This window comes from Mustela nigripes, chromosome 4 (genome assembly GCF_022355385.1).
Source record: "Mustela nigripes isolate SB6536 chromosome 4, MUSNIG.SB6536, whole genome shotgun sequence".
In the NCBI taxonomy this organism is placed as follows: Eukaryota; Metazoa; Chordata; class Mammalia; order Carnivora; family Mustelidae; genus Mustela; species Mustela nigripes.
In genome coordinates, this window is record NC_081560.1 from 167,324,208 (window position 1) to 167,343,252 (window position 19,045).

Sequence of the window (19,045 nt, forward strand, 5' to 3'; positions counted from 1 at the left end):
GGGATACATATTTTGTATTCAGCTGAACACTCCATCACAAGTAATCTGTCCATTTTTGTTAGAAATGAAGTTCACAGGGATATATATTGAGAACAAATATACTTCTAATAGGAATCTATATTGGTTCATTTCTTCATGTAGCAATAGGAAAAATGAGCCATGGAAATAGAGAAGATTGTGATTTTCCAGACAAATGGGCAGTGTCTCATGATTGTGTTAATAATTTGCTGTAATAAACCACAAACTGGGGTTTGTAATTGCTGTGATAGCTTTGTGAAAGAGGAACTTGCAGTCACAAAGTTTTCATTAAAAACCTGGATGAGATGTCAGATTCTGAAAGAGTAGAAGAGGAAATGAGGAAGAGTGCAAGAAGGTAGCAAGGACCTGGGAAGTTATTTCTTTAGAGCAAAAGCCTGAACATTTCTCATAGAAGATAGGCATTGACTTGACTCTGAAAATATCCCTCCTTCCCTAGATAATGCATGTAGTAGGATTTCTCAACTCACTTGGTAAATTTCTTTTCTTTTTTTTAAAGATATTATTTTTTTAAAGATTTTTATTTATTTATTTGACAGACAGAGATCACAAGTAGTCAGAGAAGCAGGCAGAGAGAGAGAGGGGAAGCAGGCTCCCTGCTGAGCAGAGAGCCCAATGCAGGGCTCTATCCCAGGACTCTGGGATCATGACCTGAGCCAAAGGCAGAGGCTTTAACCCACTGAGCCACCCAGGTGCCCCTAAAGATATTATTTATTTGAGAAAAAGAGCATGTATGTGTACGAGTTGGAGGGGGGCTAAGAGGGGGAAGCAGACCCTCTGAGCAGCGAGCCAGATGTGGGACTTGATCCCAGGACCCCGAGACTGTGACCTGAGACAAAGGCAGATGCTGAACTGACTGAGCCACTCAGGAGTCCCTCACTTGGTAAATTTATTAAGGGTCATCTCAAGAAAAATTTTCAGGGATACCTAAGTGGCTCAGTCGGTTAAGCATCTGACTCCTGATTTCAGCTCAGGTCAGGATCTCAGGGTTGTGAGATTGGGCTCTGCACCGGATCTGAAGCCTGCTTAATTAAGATTCTCTCCCTTTGCTTCTCCCCCTGCCTCTCTCTCTCTCAGAATTAAAAAAAAAAAAATTTCAGTGTACATAGGATTCTCAATGATTTTTGACAGACACGCCCTGCTTTCTTAAGTTCCAGCTGCATTTATTTACTCTTTAGTCGCAATTAGATCAGAAAAATGGACACAGGGTGCCTGGGTGGCTCAGTGGGTTAAGCCTCTGCCTTCCGCTAAGGTCATGATTTCAGGGTCCTGGGATCGAGCCCCACATCGGGCTCTCTGCTCAGCAGGGAGCCTGCATCCCCTTTCTCTCTCTGCTTGCTTCTCTGACTACTTGTGATCTCTGTCTGTCAAATAAATAAAATCTTAAAAAAAAAAGAAGAAGAAAAATGGGCACAGGTACTAATATGTAAGGCAACCGAAGTTAGGCTCACAATGAGAACAGAATTTTATAGTTGCAAGGGCTCTTAGAGATCATTTGATCATTTTGAAGAGGCAAACTGCTACAAAAATCTTACCTGATCAGTTTTCCTATTTTCTGGGTGATTCTGAATGGTTTCATTTCCCTGAAGCCGTCTCTGTTAAAAACTGAAGCTCATGTGTAAGACTCAGTGTTGAGAAGCCACTTGCCCTTAGAGCCAGTTAATGACAGGACAAACAATTTTGAGCCAGTGCCCTAAAGTATCACATCCAACATATATCTTATGAAACAAAGACTGAAGACATACAATACATAAGAGTACGGAGCAATAAAATAGCACAAAAGCTTTCATCAACTCTAGAGGACTGACTTCTCGAATTCTGCAGTTAGTTAATATCTGGATGAAATAAATTCCATATTGACCATTCAAGTCTTTACGGTTCAAAAGATGTTAGTGTCTACGTTTTTTAAACTGTAATTTGAATGTCACTTGTAAAAGAAGTATGTCTGTACAGTTTCATTTTTTAATTTCTCAAGATCTGAACATGTTAAGACTTGCCATTACACTGCCAAAAGCTTATGATTCATTTCAGCAGAAGTAGCTAGGAATGAGGAGAGGGTGGGAGTGTGAGTGTACCAATGTTGTATGACGCAAAAAGGGAGATGAAGTGGAAAGCAGGATATTTTTAGATTCCCCTTTTGAAACAACAACTTAAATCAGGTGATTTGTTTACTTTAAAATAGGAAAAAAATAACCAAAAATCGGATTTGGAATTCCTGAAAGACACACAATCCTATTTTAGGAGAATAATTGCTATAATTGCAGGTTATTTTCTTAAAATACCTGAAAAAAATGCTTCCTAAAAATATAACTCCACAAGGACAGAAAAAGGTATTTACACCACAGAGCACTTGAACACCAAAGGAATTTGCTACTTCCATGTAACCTATGCAGTAGTATTTAAAGAATGTGCTGGTAAATTTAGTGCCCAAGTCAGAAATAAGGAAGAGGAAAGAAATGGACATGTAATTTACTTTCAGTAGGCATAAAGTTCTTTCAGTTTCATTCATTATTCAACAAAAATTTATGGAATTGGAAGACACTGAGTTTGACACATGGGATGTAAGGGTGAACAAGAATCAGTCCCTGCCTTCAAAGTGCCCTAGCCTAAAGAGACAAACATACACATATCATCACATATACACATTTTCACACAGGAAAGTACCTACACATACCCATATACACATATATTCACACACCTATACATACATTCACACAATATATGTACGCATGTTCATACACAAATATACATACATGTACACTCACATACATATACACCCAGAAATACACACCCACATACATGTGTGTTTGGGAGTTAAAGACATAGAGACAGTGAGTAGAGTATGTTTTCAAATTAAGAAAGGCAGGAGAAAGAAATCTCAGTGCTAACAGTCCTGTGAGACAGCTATTACAGAAGCTCAGAAAGGCTAAGGAAACGGTCTCAAAGGACTTGCTAAATGCTAGGGAGTATGGTTTCCCAAGACTCAGATTTAAGTTCCAATCTACTGTTATTACCTCTGAGGCAATGACCGTGTTATTTAACTCTCAGTTTTCCTTGCTTTTCTATCAGGTCAGCAATAACACCAGCCTTACTGGGTTGATAGGAGGTTGAGATGAGATGATGGGTGAAAACCACTTAGCACTTAGCCTGTCATGTAGTAACCACTCAACACATTTTCAATTTTTGATGATATCCTAATGGTTATCCGTGAAGGTTAGTCATCTCGTAAATGGTGAAGACGGGTCTCCCCTCACCCAGGTGTTAGTGAGAATGTTTTAAACTATTTTTAAGGTGGGTGGAGCCAAAATGTGTGTACTAAATGAATACATGGCCACTGCTTAAACTTCACTTTTAAGGGTTAAAAAATTCAAGGAAGCCAAATTATAATTTATAAATAACATAAACATCTCAATATCATGGTCATTACTGGGAAAATCTAAATCTGTCTACATGACATCTCCTCTGGTATTATTAAATAATTTCTGTGGCTATAACTTCATGGAAAAAATGTATAAGCTATTATTAACTCCATGATCATCTCACCAAAACATGTTGGACTTCATCACCTCATTGATACAATACTAACATCATTCGATATTATTGATTGATATGGTGAGTAAGAAATAAAGGCAGCCAACATACATTTGGAAAGGGGTTACACCATTAATTATCAGATAATTGCATATTAGAGGTTATTTTGGGTTATCAGCTTGGCAAACATTAAGAATATGGGACAATACCTTGGTGCTATTGAGGGTATGGTAAAACTGGCACTCTCATACGTGGTTGGTAGAAGTATACATTAGCACAACCTTGTAGAGGCCAATTTGGGAAAAAGAAGTTCTAATATGAATATGGTCCTTGACCCAGCAATTCCAGTTGAATTTTGTAGTAAGGAAATATAATACACAAATGAAATACAAAGATGTTTGCACATGCGTGCTCACTGCAGTGTTATGATGACCCAAAATTGGAAACTACCTATACACATAACAGTAAAGAAATGGTTAAATAAATTATGGTAGAGCTGTACACTGGGACTCCCTGCACACATTAAAAAGGATTAGACTGATCTATTTGTCATGGAAAGATGTCCATGATCCATACTGGATACTATTTTTATATTTAAAAAGTGTATGCATTGGGGTGCCTGGGTGGCGCAGTGGGTTAAAGCCTCTGCCTTTGGCTCAGGTCATGATCTCAGGGTCCTGGAATCGAGCCCCGCATCGGGCTCTCTGCTCAGCAGGGAGCCTGCTTCCTCCCTCTCTCTCTGCCTGCCTCTCTGCCTACTTGTGATCTGTCTGTCAAATAAATAAATAAAATCTTAAAAAAAAAAGTGTATGCATAGAAAAAATATGGTTAAATATATCTCTATAAGTCTAACTTTTTAAAAGTAGCTTTATTATTGTTTAATTTATACACCATAAAATTTCCCATTGTAAGTGTACAATCCAATTATTTTTAGTCAATGTATAGAGTTGTGCAATAATCACCACAATCCGGGGCGCCTGGGTGGCTCAGTGGGTTAAGCCGCTGCCTTCGGCTCAGGTCATGATCTCAGGGTCCTGGGATCGAGTCCCGCATTGGGCTCTCTGCTCAGCAGGGAGCCTGCTTCCCTCTCTCTCTCTCTCTCTGCCTGCCTCTCCATCTACTTGTGATTTCTCTCTGTCAAATAAATAAATAAAATCTTTAAAAAAAAAAATAATCACCACAATCCAAGAGTACCTGGATGGTGCAGTCACTTAAGCATCCAACTGTTGGTTTCAGTTCAGGTCATGATCTCATGGTCGTGGGATCTGGTGGCCTGGGGGGGCTTCCATCCTCACACTCTGCACTCAGTGAGGAGTATGCTTGGGATTCTCTCCCTCCCCTTCAGTCCCTCTCCATGCTCTTGTGTATGTACACGTGCTCTCTCTGAAATAAATAAATCTTTAAAAAAAATGACCACCATCCAGTTTTAGAACTTTTTTGTTACACACCCATCCCCAAAGTTCCCTGATGCTCATAGGCTTAAATTTCACAGTGTCTAGGATGGAGGTGAAGTTGGGGAGGGGAACGCAGGAGAAAATGACAGGCAGCTTTGTAGTTGATAATTTCTGTATTATTTGAATTAATTTACAACAAGGATATGCTTGCTCTCTTTTAATTTGAGAAAACAGTAAAGGGTTTTCCGTTTTGAAAAGAACAAAAAAAAAAAAAAAAAGGAAACAGGTTTATACCCTTTGACCCAAATCTACTTCTGGCAATTTATCCCAAGGAAATATTTGTGAACAAAAGTATTTATCAGTGTTTTATCTAAAACAGATAAAAGTTCTAAGTAATCGAAATATCTCATGATGGAAGAAAATAATTACTAATAATACTGGAATATGAAAAGTACATATAAACTCTTATATGCAATACAATTTTATCCCAGTTAAAAAAAAAAGTTAATGCACAGCCAAAAAATTCTGTTTGGAAATACTGTATGTATCTTACCAATGATTATCTCTGGATGGTAGAATTACAGTACTTTTTATTCCTTGCGCATTTCTTAATTTTCCAAAATGAGTATGTCACCTTTACATGTAGTGCCACCTACATAAATGACACTAATTAGAATGGGTTATGGTATTGTTTTCACAGATGTATACATTTTTCAAAACATTAAATGTTTATTTAAAATACGTGCAACTTATTACATAACAATTATACCTCAATAAAACTATTTGAAAGACAAGGGGATCTTGAAAACAAAATCAGGGGCACCTGGGTGGCTCAGTGAGTTAAGCCTCTGCCCTCGGCCCAGGTCATGGTCTCAGGATCTTGGGATCGAGCCCCCACATCGGGCTCTCTGCTCAGCCGGGAGCCTGCTTCCCCCTCCCGCTCTGCCTCTCTGCCTGCCTCTCTGCCTACTTGTGATCTCTCTCTCCCTCTCTGTGAAATAGATGAATAAAATCTTAAAAAAAAAATCCACAATCATCATAACCTTACTGAAAGAGGAGTTTATTGTGCCATTTTGGGGCTGGAAGGCAAAATGGTTGCGGTGGGGTGTTATATAGATAGCAACACAACATTTTCTCTGATAACCAACCTTCCTTCCTTCCTTCCTTCCAGGGATCTGCCTTCCCATTATAAGTCAGGAAGGTTGCCAGGTTCTTGGATACCAAGATGAGCAACAAATCACTGCCCTGAAAGAGCTCTCTTCTGCGGGAGGAGGGGAAGGCAGGTCACCAGCCAGCTTACTCGAGCCAACGCCCACATCAGGGCCCTAGGCAGTCTTCCACTCAGGCTGCCCAAGGGGGCCGGAGCCAGGTCAAGAAGTGAAGTTCTTAGTCAGTGGTTCAGATGGAGTCACGAAGGGTGGCACCAGGGTTACGACTGTGGAAGTGGATAGGAGAAGGTGGATGACCCTCAAGGGAGTGTCGCGGTCATCACTTGAGAAGTGGGCTTAAGCTGTATTTATGTATCAATGCCTCTCTTACCCGCACACTTGTACCAACAGCAAGAACGAAAACAACGTTTGCCTGTGCAGGCAGTATGTTAAGGGCTTAGATCTATTGCCTCATTTATTCTTCGCCACAACTCTCCCGGGTCTGCATTTCACCATGAAGAAACTAAAGCTTGGAGAGGTTACCCGCCCAAGGTCACAGAGCTGGCAAGCTCTGGCTCCCAAGCTCCCAGCCACAAAACAGACTCCCTTCTCACAATACTCTGGGACCCCTTAGAGAGGAAAAGTTCCACCTTCGGGCCCCAAACATCAGCTCCCCTTTCACTCTTTACATAAATTTTCCAGATCCACAACGGAGGCAACATCGGCTAGCGCAACCAACAGGGTCGTGTCCACCCGGCAACGCCACCAGAGCGGTGGGCTGACAAGGATTTGGAGCTTGGAGGACAAACCTGGAGCGACCGTCAAGGGGCTCGGAGTCCCGGCGCCCCTACTCCACGCCCCTCCAGGCGGCCCGCAAGCCCCTCCCGGCAGCCACAAGGCAGAGCTCAACGCGCGTGCGCGGGGCCAGAGGGGACGCCCCCGCGCGAGCGCGCGGTGAGCGGGGCGCGCGGCCGAGGGAGCGCGGGCGCGTTGCGGCGTCGGCGTCTGCGCGCGTTCCAGGACGAGGCTGTGTGGGCTGGGGAGCGAGCGAGGCGGCGGCGGCGCCTCAGAGCCGAAGGGACGCGCGGGCCTCGCGCCGCGGGAGCAGACGGTTGCGGAGGCGACCCTGGGCTAGTGGCCCGAGGCGGGAGAGCTCGGCCTGTCGACTGCCCGGCTCGGGGGTCGCCGGCCGCGTCCCTCGCGCGGAGTGGTCGCCGCCCCAGGAGACTCGCCGTGACACGGGCCTAAGCCGCGGCGACCGCGGACGTCCGGACCGCTCGAACCCGTCGGGCCGGCCCGGGTGGGGACTAGCGTCCGGGCAGGTGCCGCCCCCTGAGGGCCGGCCGGGCGCCCGGCGCCCACCCGCACGGCACGCGGGCCGGGCTCGGCGGAGGGGCCGCCCGTGCAGCCCGCAAAGGCCCCCCCGTCCTCGCCCCGAGGGCCGGAGCCCGCGTCGCGCCCCGCCCTCCCGGGGCCCGGCCCGGCCGGAGCGGCGGGAGCCGGGAAAGCCCGCGCCTGCGGTCGCCGCCCGCCCGCCGGGCTCGCGCGGAGAAGAGGGAGGAGAAACTTTGCCTTTTATTGTTGCCTTTAGTCCTTAAGTGCAAGGAACTCTGCCAGGAGGAAAAATGTCCTTCTTCAATTTCCGTAAGATCTTCAAGTTGGGGAGCGAGAAGAAGAAGAAGCAATACGAACATGTGAAGAGGGATCTGAACCCCGAGGAGTTTTGGGAAATCATAGGAGAACTGGGGGACGGAGCCTTTGGAAAAGTGTACAAGGTAAGAAGGAGAAAACGGGAAGTTGCACTTGTTAAGATAAAACTGCCCCTGGTCCGGAGTGGCACGAGGATTTCTCGCTCCCCTGGTCCGTTTCCCGTCTCTTGCCCCTTCTTTTGACTTCGTAAAGGTACAGTAGAACTTTATGGAGGTTCTCATCCAAGGAGTAGCCAAGACCGGAGGGTGTAAGGTTGAACAAAATGGGGCCTGTTTTGTAGTTGAGACTCGTAGCTAAAAGGAGGCAGGGTTATAGAGTCTCCTCTGTCAAACTTTAAAGGAAACGACGGGGTTCGTTAGTTTAAAGGAGGGGTCTGGTTTTCAAAATCAGAAACTCGGTTTGCTTTTCAGTGGATTTTTATTGGTCTATAGCTGTTCGCATTCATTTATAGGATGCTTGGACTAAAGCAGTTCCCTTTTTAGGGTCCAGACGCATGTATTTGGTTTTATCTGTGGCTAATACACAACCCGTCTTCTTGGATGAGAGCAGAGTGACTGCTGCTTGCAGGCTCTTCTTCAGTTGGTTGCTTGACAGCATGCTCCAAAACGGAATGGAATTTCTGATAGAAATTTTCCAGAAGAAAACCTGCATCTGGTACTAGTTTCTAAATATAATTACAGCAGTCATTGACTAGAAGTCAATACTAGTGCTTAAGAAATTTTTTAAAATACCCATATATGCAGACATATTTTTATGTATATTTATTTCAGTTGAGTTTTGATGTCTGGACGTGAAGGATTAGCGTTAACTGTTTGTTATTTCATAAGCAGTGTATGAATGATGTCATTGGAATATTTTCATCCTGAAGGGTGAGGTTTTTATGAGACACAGTTCAGGAGGAAGGACCCACAGGGTTGCCTAGAAGTGAAAACATAAATAACTTACTTTTATACAGGGTTTTGCAGTTTTTAAGTCACTTTCACGTAATTCGGCCCCCCACCCCCAGACCCTGAGACTCAGAAAATTTTTAAAGTCACCTAAGTGACAGTCTAGATTTGAACTCTCATCTTCTGACCCCGTACTTACTGTTGTTTTTTACTTAATGTCCATTGGTGGAAATGATAACATTTTTCTCCTAAGTATCATCACACTTCTGCCTTTGCCCTGCCTCAAATGCCTGTCACAGCTCCCAGTCCTTATTTTTTCACTTAAGCTGGAATAGCCACTTCTCTCTGTGTGCTTTCAAAACATGTTGTCACATGGCTACTATAGCACTTGTTACATATTGTAGTTAATGATAAAACTAGGGCCCAGAATTATGATACACATTTGTGTGATATTCCTGTGTTGCCTGAGCACATGGTGCATCTCTGTATCTGTTGGATTGAAAGAACGTTTGTTACCTGCATGTGAATGGTATTGAAGCTATCCTATGCTGTCAAAGTTGGCAAAATAAACTTCACTGTTTGTGTGGAGGGTAGAGTATGGGTTGCAGCAAGATCTTACAGTATAGTGTAAGTAAGACAGGAAGAGCTTTTAGTGCTATGGGAAGATCACTTTTGGGAGTCAAGAATTGTCTTTTAGTGCTGGCTGTCACAAACAAGCTTTGTGGTCTTGAACAGAACACAGCTTCTGTGGGTCTTCATTTTCTTAGCTGGAAAATTCTGCATTTTCCTAAACATTTGTTTAGATTCCTTCACGAACTATCATACTGTGAATACGCAGTTATCTAAGAAAGGTAAAAATAAATCCTCAGGGCATATGGAATCCAGTAGTTAGAATGCGCTAGGTGATTATGGGCAGTTTTCATGGTATAAATGTTTTATCAAATAGAAACAGTGTAGTATTGGCTACACTGGCTCTGGAGTTGGACCATATATGTAGGCTCTCTCAATAGCAGCCTGTGACCTTGGACAAATTCCTTATTTTTAAATACTAATTTTTCTCATCAGTAAGACTTGCTTGTCAGTGTGTGAGAATTAAAGGAATAAAGATAAGGCATGTGGAAGGGCTCCGCGAGTGGTAGGAATTACTGTTAATTACATTTAAAGCTCAAAAGTAAAATATGGGATGAGATAGGAAAAGGAGCCTACAAAGATAGTAAACCATTTTCTTGTTTTCCCATGGCACTGGTAGATTGTGGGGATTTCATTTTTTAATGACACTTTCTGCAAAATGTAACATATCTTCCTACAGTGAAACATCAATTGAAAATTTTCTGAAAAAATAAGAGACTTACCCCATGTAGTTGAACACTATAAAATTGTGTTAAAGATAATAATTGTGAGCTTGATAACTATTTTCGGGTGATATTTAAAGAGTATGTGTTCTTTGCATTTTACTTTTTCATTTCACTGTTCTGTACTTCCAGGGAATGGGCTCTGAGATTTTTTTTTTTAAAGAAAATTTAAAATTTAAGCTTACATGGCCTGTTTTGCCTTTTTCCTAAAAGTTTTTTTGTTTTCTAAGATCTCTACAAATTTTAAATTTATAAACTTCCTTTTTGTGGAGGAACAAGCTAGCAAACCTTGATATTGTATGTAGTAGTATGTAGTAGAAAACTGTTTCTAAAACTGATTCTGTCGTTTGCTCATAAATATTAGTAATTGTTACAAAGATCAATGGTGAACAGGCAATCATCTCATTTGCATATTTAGTTTATTTGAAACATTTTTCTGTCATACAGTTGTATTCCTTCGACTCGGTTCAGCACTATACAACTGTAACAGTTACTTTCTTGCCTGAAAAATCTTCACTATTTTAAATTTATTTTCTCTTTTAAATGTAGTATTATTTGACTTATGAACGAAGATATGTAATATCTCTCACAGTTTTTTATGTTTGGGTTGACATAAAATCATGTATTGAATAGAAACTGAATTCCTGTGTGCTGGATGAAAGTGATTCTCTTTATGGCCCTTGATGGACATGTGCCTTTTTTCAAAAAATAGTGAAATACGCGTGTGAGGTTCATCTTTATCACCTACAGTAGTAGTTTATTTCCATTTTGCATGGATTCCATTTTATGATTATATCACCATTATTTACCATTGTACTATTAATGGATATATCATTCCTTTCCAGTTTTAGCTGTTATACAAGTTCTGGTGTATTTGTATATAAGTTTTGCTAAGAGTTAACTCTGGAGGAGAATTGCTGGGTTATAGAGTAGTGTAACTTTAATATCACTAGTGATACCAAACTATCAATTTACATTCCCACCAGGAGTGTATGAGTATTTCCTTGCTTTGCATCTTCTTTTCCACATTTGGTATTGTCAGAATTTTTAATTTTTGACAATCTGATGTGACTTTTTCATTATGGTTTTAATTCATCTTTGACTACTAAGTAATTCTTTTTATAAGCTTATTGGTAATTTGGATTTCCTCTTTTGTGTTCAAGTTTTTAATTCATGTTTCTATTGGATGCCCTTTTCTTGTTTATTTGTAGTGTATTCTGAATTTTAACCATTTACTAAATATATCCTTATTTTGTGACTTGTCTTTTCATTTTCTTTATGTTGCCCTTTTATGAATAGGAAGTTCTTGATTTTAATGTGGTGCAATTTGTCAGTTTCTTTGTTTCAGTTAATATTTTTTGTATTGTGTTTAAGAAATTATTTCCTAACCTGAGATCGTGAAGATAACCCCTTGTATTGTCTTCTAAAATCTTTATGATTTTGCCTTTAACAGTTAAGTTTCCAATTCACCTTGAATAGGTTTTTATAAATGGTTTGAAGTAGCGTTCTAATTTCATTTTTTTACCTTGTGTGAATGCCCAGTTATCCCAGAACCTATCATTAGGAGTAAACTTTTTTTTCTCACTACTTGACAGGGTCCTATTATAAAACATCTGTTTCTGTGATCTCGATTTTCTTCCATTGATCTGTTTCTGTTTCTGTACCATTTCTTACTTATTTAGGAAAGCATTAAAATAAGTCCTCTGCTAGAGGACAACTTCCCAATGTTCTTCATCAACAGTATCTAGTAGGTCCTTGGCTCTTAGTGCTTGCATGTACATTGTAGAATTAGCTTAAGTTCCACAAAACACTACTGTGTTTTTTTGGAGAGATTTTATTAAAATTATAAATCAATTTTGAAAAAATATCTCTGATACTGAGTTTTCCTATCTATGCGTATGTTTTACCTCTAGGTCTTTTTTAATATTTTTCAATAATGGAGTATAATTTTTCTTCCTAGAAGTGTTGGGAGCTCAAACTGCTTCCAGAGTGTTTTGTTTTTTTTTTTAATGGATTTATTTATTTGTGAGGGCGAGAGAAAGAAAGAGCAGGATACAGAGCATGAGTACAAAGAGGGACAGAGGGAGAGGGTGAGAATCTCCAGTGGACTCCCTGCTGAACACAGAGCCTTGACAGCCTGATCTCACAACCCTGAGATATGGCCTGAAGTGAAGTCAAGAGTTGGACACTTTTTTTTTTTTTAAATTTTCATATATTTGAAAGAGAGCAAGTGAATGAAAGACAGAGCAGGGAGAGGGACAGTGGGGGAGGGAGAAGCAGGCTCCCCACTGAGCGTGGTGCCCAATGTGGGACTCAATCCCATACCCTGAGATCACGGCCCGAGCTGAAGGCAGATGCTTAACCAGAAGCTTAACTGACTGAGCCACCCAGGCACTTCAAGAGTGTCTTAAATGCTTTGTATTTCCTTTTGGAGTTTCCCGTTTGTTTTGGTTTTATATAGTCTTGAGTTAGTCTTCTGAGAAAGGATCCATGGGAAGGCACTTTTTAAAAAAATCTTTTCTTTTTGAATACATCTTTATTATAATGTTATGTTTGATATATAGTTTGGTTATAGAATTCTAGTTCAGAAATAAGTTTATCTGGGGCACCTGCCTTTGGTGGGATGCCTGGGTGGCTCAGTGGGTTAGGCCTCTGCCTTCAGCTCAGGTCATGATCTCAGGGTCCTGGGATCAAGCCCTTTGTTGGGCTCTGTGCTCAGCAGGGAGCCTGCTCTCCCCCCACTCTCTGCCTACTTGTGAGCTCTCTCTGCCAAATAAATAAATAAACGATTAAAAAAAAAAAAAAAGCATCTGCCTTTGGCTCAGGTCGTGATCTGACTCAGGGTCCTGGGATCAAACCCTGCCTCGGGGCTCCCTCTTCAGTGGGGAGCCTGCTTCTCCCTCTCCCTCTGCCCCTCCCCTTGCTTGTGTGCTCTCTCTTTCTCTCTCTAACAAATAAATAAGTAAAATCTTAAGTTTTTAAAAAAAAAAGAGCCCTATGCTATTTTGTTTTGTGATTCTTTGTGGTCTTTTTCTTATCATAGCTTTTAAGATTTCTTTTCATCCCCTCCCTGTTCATAGTGATACATTTTTTTTTAAGATCTTATTTATTTATTTGAGAGAGAGAGAGAGAGAGAGAGCGCGCACATGAGAGGGGTGAATGTCAGAGGGAGAAGCAGACTCCCCATGGACCTGGTCGCCCAATGTGGGACCTGATCCCAGGACTCCAGGATCATGACCTGAGCAAAGGCAGTCACTTAACCAACTAGGCCACCCATGCGCCCAGTGATACAAACTTTGATGCAGGTTTTCCCTGTGCTTTTCATCTTGCTGGCCTCTTGGTTAGTTCTTTCAATCCAAAAACCTATATCCTTTGGTTCTGTGACATTTTTATATTATTTATTTGGTAATTGTAATGGTTTTTGCTATGGTCTCAGGATTTCCCATGTTTCTATATTCAGTGGATACTTACACCATACTTTTTTTCTCAGAAGCATTTGAGACATTTGACCAGTCCTTTTCTTTAAAAAGCTCATCTTTTGGTTTTTAGATCACCACATTTTTTTAATGTTTTTCCCATTTCTGTGTCTATTCCTCGGATTTTTGCTAGCTTTTCCCCCCCTTTTGTAACTTTTAAGTATTGGGCTACCACAGGACTTGGGTATAGGCCCTGTTCTCTTTTTCTTTTCCTATGAGAGTCCATCTTTTCCCGTGGCTTCAGTTACCGTCTAAATGCAATTTATGTCTCTATTCCAGGACCTCCTCCCTTTTGAATTCTAGATGTAGTATCCCAGTATCTTAGAGATTTCCACTTAGATATCCCACAGTTTTCTTAAACAAGTCCAAAATACAAACTAACCGAACTCTTGATGTCAGCTCCATATTTGCTTCTTTTATGTTCTCTGTTCGGTAATTGACATCTTTATCTACCAGTTACATAGGCCTGAGACCTGGAGGTCATTCTTAACACCTTCTGCTTCCTTACCTACCAAACCCAATGTAATTACCAAGGCCTGTTAATTCTATAAAATATTTCGTGAACTATCTTTTTTCTTCACTGTCGCAGTACTATTCAAAACTGCCATTACCTCTTACCTAGATTACTGCAAGTTATTGGTGCATTTTGAGCTTCATATAAATGTAATTATTTACGTGTTCTTTTGTGTCTAGCTTTTTTTTGCTCAACAGTTTAATTTTTTCTGTATAGGTATCCGATTATCCTGGCACTATTTACTGAAATGTCTATCCTTTTCTTAATGCTTTGCAGTGCCTCCATCATATATCAAGTGTCCATATACCCGGTATAAATTATTTCTTTAGGACAAATTCCTAGAAGTAGAATTGTTAGGGCAAAATAAAGATCATTTATTAATGCTTGCTATGAAATTACCCTAGAAAGGTTGTGCAAATTTATTTTTCAATTAATTTTTAATTATATAACAAAGAATGTCTATTTATTATAAAAATTAACTTACTAGAAATAAATTTAGTCGTCTTGACCATTACTCCAGTTACTGTTCCCTCTTTTATATCCATAATTGTACCTATTACCAGTTTCATATATATATTTCCAGATTATTTTTGTGGGTACTTTTATATGTGTACATGAGTTCTACTTGTTAAGAACAGCCCAACAGTGGTCTTTTTCTGTTCCTTTCTTCCTTAACCTGAATTCAGTGTTCTTATTCTTTAAAAAAAGTTATTTGGTTTTTCAGTGGGCAAAGTATCAGTTTATTTCATTTTACATTTCTTTGATTTCTAGAGAGATTACACATTTAAAAAAATAATTGAATTATCCATATTCTAATAGAGTGTTGTCTTGTTGATTTGAATGTACTTTATTATTAATTTTTTAAAGATTTCATTTATTTGCGGGGGACCACTGCTTGGGGGGGGAAGCAGAGAGAGAGAGGGACAAGCATACTCCCCACTGAGTAGGGAGCCCTATTCCGGGGCTCGACTCCAGAACCCTAGGATCATGACCTGAGCTGAAGGCTGACTGAGCCACCCACGTGTCCCTGAAAGTACTTTTTATGTACTATGGAAATGAATATTTATCATAGATGCTGCTGTTAGTTTATAGTTGCCTTAGTTTATGCTGCTTTTTTGATATAGAGACATACAATATTCCTTAATCTAGAAGATCTGTCAGTGTGTTACTTTGTTCTTGTTTTTTCTTTTTTTTTTTTTTTTTGTTCTTGTTTTTTCTTTGCTTTCATGCTTAAGAGAAATCTTTCCTACCAGAAATTAGGTAAATATTTATACATTTTTCTTGACTTTTTAATAGTTCAGTTATAAAGAATTTTACTTTTAATTCATCTGGAATTTAATTTTCTCTATGGATTGATATGAGGCTTCATTTCTACCCAAAAAACAAAAAAAATGTATATTTATCATTTTCAGAAATTTAAATGCTATTGTTTTGAAAATATAGCAAAGTATAAAGAATATATAAAAAAATTTTACCATCCAGATAATTTTTGTTAGCAGTCTTTTAAAAACTCAAGGGGATAGGGGTGCCTAGGTGGCTCAGTGGGTTAAAGCCTCTGCCTTCGGCTGGGGTCATAATCGGGACCCTGCGATTGAGCCCCGCATTGGGCTCTCTGCTCAGCAGGGATCCTACTTCCCCCTCCCCCTCAGTCTGCCTCTCTGCCTACTTGTGATCTCTGTCTGTCAAATAAACAAATAAATAAAATCTTAAAAAAAAAACAACAAACTTAAGGGGATATTAATATGGTTAGATTTTTGAGCAGTACAAAAATGAGAAAATTAAAAAATGAAAGCCTTCCCCATCAGTTCTTCTTTCCAAATGGGAAAGAATTCTTGTTAAATAGGTTTGTTACTAGTAGTTATATTAATAGAATTCTGAAACTACCTTTGTATATATTATAGGATAGAGCAAATGAGTTGATATATTGATGTTTTAGAAACTAGGGTTGAAGTTCTGGGAGAAAGGAGTTAGAAACTTGGAATAGGGAAAAGATGAGGAAGAACTCTGTGACGCTGATTTTTGAATTTGCAATTTCAGTTATTCAGATAATAAATATACATACACACATACACACACATTTCTATTCTTTCTGAAATGGCCTACAAATAATTATACTATGACTAGTATTCCCAGCTCTTGGCTTCTTCTTCTTCTTCTTCTTTTTTTTTCTTTTAAAGGGACTTTAAATATCTGTTATTTAAGTTTTATTTATTTTTAAGTCGGCTCCATGCCCAACATGGGGCTTGAACTCACAACCCTGAGTTTAAGAGTCACATGTTCTACCATCTGAGCCAGCCAGGTGCCGCACTGGCTCTTGGCTTCTAAATACCATTCCCCACTAAAAAGAACCAGAGCTAATTGAAATGGCTCATCCAGGTGTACGGTAGGAAAGTACAGAAATGATAAAATTGAAAAGTGTGAAAGCCTTCCCACTAGTCCTTTTTTCCCCAAAGGAGCCTGGAATATGCCAGAAAGCAAGGACATGCTCAAAAACTAATGGGGACAGGCCAAAGATTTAAACAACAACAACAAAATCAATGACAAAATAGTAACTTAATAGAAAAATGGTAGTTAATATACACAGATTGAAAAAAAATATACACAGATTGATAAAACTAGAAAAACCACCGTTTTGCAACCTTACTATAATAATTCAGGCAAAGATTATTGATAGATGCTAAGATCATTGCGTGAAAAGTTTTGGAGGAGCAGGATTTATATACATGGTTTGAAAGTATCACCCTATAAGGGTACTTTTTACATTAGAGAGATCTTGTGTGTACTGTCTTAAGTGATCAAATAAGGCTAATCACCAGTAAGAGGACAAACTGTCATTATGTGTTTTCTGATGTAATTCAATGGGAAATATATAATCACCTAATGTAGTATTCTTGTCAAAAATAGTTAGCTTAATTCTAATATAAAGAACAAACAAATCCAGATAATGGACATTCTACAGATAAAAGGTTAGGGGCGCCTGGGTGGCTCAGTCAGTTAAGTGCCTGCCTTTGATCCAGGTCACAATCCTGGGGTCCTGGGATCCAGCCCTGTGTCAGGCCACCGGCTCAGCATGGGGTCTGCTTCTCCCTCTGCTTCTCTCTTTTACTCATTCTCTTTCTCAAAGTCTTTAAAAAAGAATGTTAACAATAAAGGATTTTTTTAAAAGACATTTAAGGAGGGACAGTGCAGTCTGTTGAGCATCCAACTCTTGGTTTCCAACTCAGGTCATAATGTCATGGGTCGTGGGGTCAAGCCTTCTGTCATTGGGCTTCCCGCTCAGTGGGGAGTCTGGAAGATTCTCTCCCTCTGCCCCACCCCTCATGCATGCTCTTCCTCCTCTCTCTCTCTAAAATAAATAAATAAATCTTTAAAAAAGTAAAGACAGAGCACCTGGGTGGCTCAGTAGGTTGAAGCCTCTGCCTTCGGCTCAGGTCATGATCTCATGGTCCTGGTATTGAGCCCCACAGCAGCGGGCTCTCTGCTCAGCGGGGAGCCTGCTTCCTCCTCTCCCTCTGCCTGCCTCTCTGCCTACTTGTGATCTCTGTCTGTCAAATGAATAAATAAAATCTAAAAAAAAAAAGTAAAGACATTTGAGGATATTTGAATATGGAATAATATTAGATATTATATCTATGTTAAATTCTTTGGGCGTGATAATGGTGGTTATGTTGGAGAATGTCTTAGTTCTTGGTGGACACATGCTGAAGTTTTGGAAATTGAAGTGCAGCTTACTTTCCATATGGTATAGTAAAAAAGAAATGCCCATATGTGTGTGTCTGTGTGTACATATCTATATGTAAAATATATGTGTATGTATGCTTGTGTGTGTATATGAGAGCCAGAGTACCAGATGTGACAAAATGTTAATAGTTGGTGACTTGGTGAGTGTTCAGTGTTCAGTTCATTCACTTTCTCTATAGGTTTGAATATTTCAAAGTGAAGTAAATACTTTTATTATTAAACATGTTAAATTGAGGTATAATTGATATATAGCATTTATTAGTTTCGGGTGTACAGTGCAATTATTCCATATGTGTATATATTGTAAAGTGATCACGATAAGTCTAGTTAACATTTGTCACCTTACATAGTTACAAAAACGTTTTTTCTTGTGATGAGAACTTTTAAGATCTAGTCTCAGCAACTTTTAAAAAATTTTTCTTTTATTTTTTAAGATTTATTTATTTATTTGACGGGAGAGAAACAGTGAGAGAGGAAACACGAACACGGGAAGGAGGAAAGGGAGAAGCAGGCTTCCCAATGAGCAGGGAGCATGATGTGGTGGGGCTGGATCCTGGGGTCATGACCTGAACTGAAGGCAGATACTTACCAACTAAGCCACCCAGGCACCCCTCTAGCAACTTTTAAATATACAGGGCAGGGGCACCTGGGTGGCTCAGTCAGTTAAGCGGCTGCCTTCTGTTGCAGTCCTCCTGGGATCAGGCCCTGTATCAGGCTCCCAGGGAGCTTGTTTCTACCTCTCCTTCCGCTGTTCCCCGTGCTTGTGCTCTCTTTCTCTGTCGAATAAATAAAAATCTTTTTTTTTTTTAATATTTTATTTATTTATTTTACAAAGAGAGATTGCAAGTAGGCAGAGAGGCAGGCAGAGAGAGAGGGGGAAGCAGGCTCCTCGCTGAGCAGAGAGCCCAATGCGGGACTCAATCTCGGGACCCTGGGATCATGACCTGAGCCGAAGGCAGCAGCTTAACCCACTGAGCCACCCAGGCACCCTATAAATAAAAATCTTAAAAAAAAAATACAGGGGCTCCTGGGTGTTTCAGTGGGTTAATAAATAAATAAAGCTTTTGCCTTCAACTCAGGTCATGATGCCAGGGTCCTGGGATGGAGCCCCTGGGAGTCTGCTTCCCCCCCCCCCCCCTCTCTGCCTGCCTCTCTGCCTACTTGGATCTCTGTGAAATAAATAAATAAAATCTTTAAAAAAAAATTCAGTACAGCATCGTTAACTATACTTACCATGCAGTATATTCCATCATTAT

At 40.1% G+C, this 19,045-nt stretch overlaps 1 protein-coding gene across 2 annotated transcripts in view; it reads left to right on the forward strand.

Annotated features, from left to right (window-relative positions):
* Positions 1 to 7,500: 7,500 nt before the first annotated feature.
* SLK (STE20 like kinase) overlaps positions 7,501 to 19,045 on the forward strand; it is a 59,866-nt gene continuing 48,321 nt past the window's right edge. For both annotated transcript variants that reach the window (XM_059398504.1, XM_059398505.1), the window contains exon 1: positions 7,501 to 7,884. In XM_059398504.1, the coding sequence (XP_059254487.1) occupies positions 7,735 to 7,884 (150 nt within the window). In that variant the 5' untranslated portion in view covers positions 7,501 to 7,734. The remainder of the gene's footprint in view (positions 7,885 to 19,045) is intronic.